Here is a 1,700-nt window from a genome sequence, read left to right as displayed (position 1 = left end):
CCAAACTTGGTCACACTTTTCAACAAGTTGAATCAGGGATCTATACTAACTGTGAGTCATTTTCCAGAACTTGTATAAAGTATCATAAAGATACATAAAAGAGAAAGAAAAAAAAAAAAAACACCAGCAGCAATATGAATTTACAATGTCAAAGCAGCTCAGAGTAAATAAAACGCGGTGCTTGGTTTTGTTTTAATATCTTACCTTGTGTGAAATTGTCTATTTTATTACACCAGAGATGTCCAGAATTACCTCTCAGTCTCTAAGTTAGGAGTTGACAAAAGGTATTTCATGAGATTAGCCTGTTTAACCTAAGTCATGGAATACAACTGAATGTGCCTCAGTGCCTTTTCTGAGTTTAACTGTGGGACGTGTACTTTCCATATCCTTTGCGAAAGATCAAAATCTGTGAATGGAGCTGGAATTTTACGTCCTGTAGAGCTTCTATAATATTTAGGGTCTTTAAAAATCACAGGTGCCAATGGTAGTGTTATCAACGAGGAAAAAGCAGAGAGGCAAAGTGACTTATAGCTTAGACACAGCAGCCCAGGCCCTGGCCTGAGAGCTGTGCCTGACCTGAGGCATACATCGGATGAGGACACCGTGAATTGTCCAGATAGCCTGGGCTGCTCCAGTTTTTAAGTGGTAGGCTGACTAGGCAGACTGACACGCTGTGTCCCATCTCATGCCCATCATGCTCTTGCAGGCCAACCTGCCCCTGCTACAGCGTGAACTCCTCCATTGCGCAAGGCTGGCCAAACAGAACCCTGCCCAGTACCTCGCCCAGCATGAACAGTTGCTTCTGGATGCCAGCACCACCTCCCCTGTTGACTCCTCAGAGCTGCTTCTCGATGTGAATGAAAACGGGAAGAGGCGAACTCCAGACAGGTGAGAGGGGGGAGGCCCCCCGCACTAACTGTGGCTTTTTCCTCCTACCTCCAGTATGAACACGTTTTAGGTCACTTTGAAATGGCTGGCCTCCATCTCTTACAGGATAGCTATCAGCCAGTGTGGCTGCCTTGGCCGTCTTGTCCCGGCCTGGAATTGTACAGAGAGCTGAGTCTCTGGCTTGTGTCTGGGCAGCTTTTATGCAGGTTGACCTGCAGGTTTCCTTATAAAGCTAAAAGGTAAAGATAGGTAATTTTCAAGTACCATCCATAGTTCTTAGGCACACTTCAGCATTAAAATTCCCGTTACTTACATAGCTCAACTCAACCACAGATTTTAACCTCCAGCATTAGGAAATTTTCTATACTAAGTTTCCTTGTAATATGATGGCTTGGAAAACTGGCCTGCATTTGTCTGTCAGTGAACACAGTATGGTAACAATTTGAAATAATATATATTCTAATTAACTCTGGGAAGATAACAGCCATATGATAAAGCCAGTAGATAATAGTTTTACTAGAAAACTTTATTTGCCAGCCAGGATTTACTTTATCAGACACTCTGTTCTCAAAGAAGTCTAAGAAATGCAAAATGGAGCCCTCTCTCCACTAAACCCACATGCTAATTGTTGAATACAGCACACCTGGGAAACCTTCACATGGCTTATTTAGATCATTTTCATGAATACTTTAGCCTGCTGTATAATGATTTTCTGATATAGGAAGTCTTTTTTTTTTTTTTTTTTTTTTTTTTATAATTTTGGGGGGTTTTTTTTTGCAGCAGGGTGGGTGCCCCCCCGGGTGCCAAGCCCG

General features: G+C 42.6%; 1 protein-coding gene across 6 annotated transcripts in view; it reads left to right on the top strand.

The window, feature by feature from the left end:
* Runx1t1 (RUNX1 partner transcriptional co-repressor 1) overlaps positions 1 to 1,700 on the top strand; it is a 159,268-nt gene that overhangs the window by 104,897 nt on the left and 52,671 nt on the right. For all 6 annotated transcript variants that reach the window (XM_008827631.3, XM_029560898.1, XM_008827630.3 and 3 more), the window contains one exon: positions 707 to 888. In XM_008827631.3, coding sequence (XP_008825853.1) covers positions 707 to 888 — 182 coding nt within the window. The remainder of the gene's footprint in view (positions 1 to 706; positions 889 to 1,700) is intronic.

This window comes from Nannospalax galili, unplaced genomic scaffold, assembly GCF_000622305.1.
Source record: "Nannospalax galili isolate Female #2095 unplaced genomic scaffold, S.galili_v1.0 scaffold872, whole genome shotgun sequence".
Classification (NCBI taxonomy): Eukaryota; Metazoa; Chordata; class Mammalia; order Rodentia; family Spalacidae; genus Nannospalax; species Nannospalax galili.
Note: the sequence above shows the minus strand (reverse complement) of the source record. Positions and strands in the feature narration are given on the sequence as shown.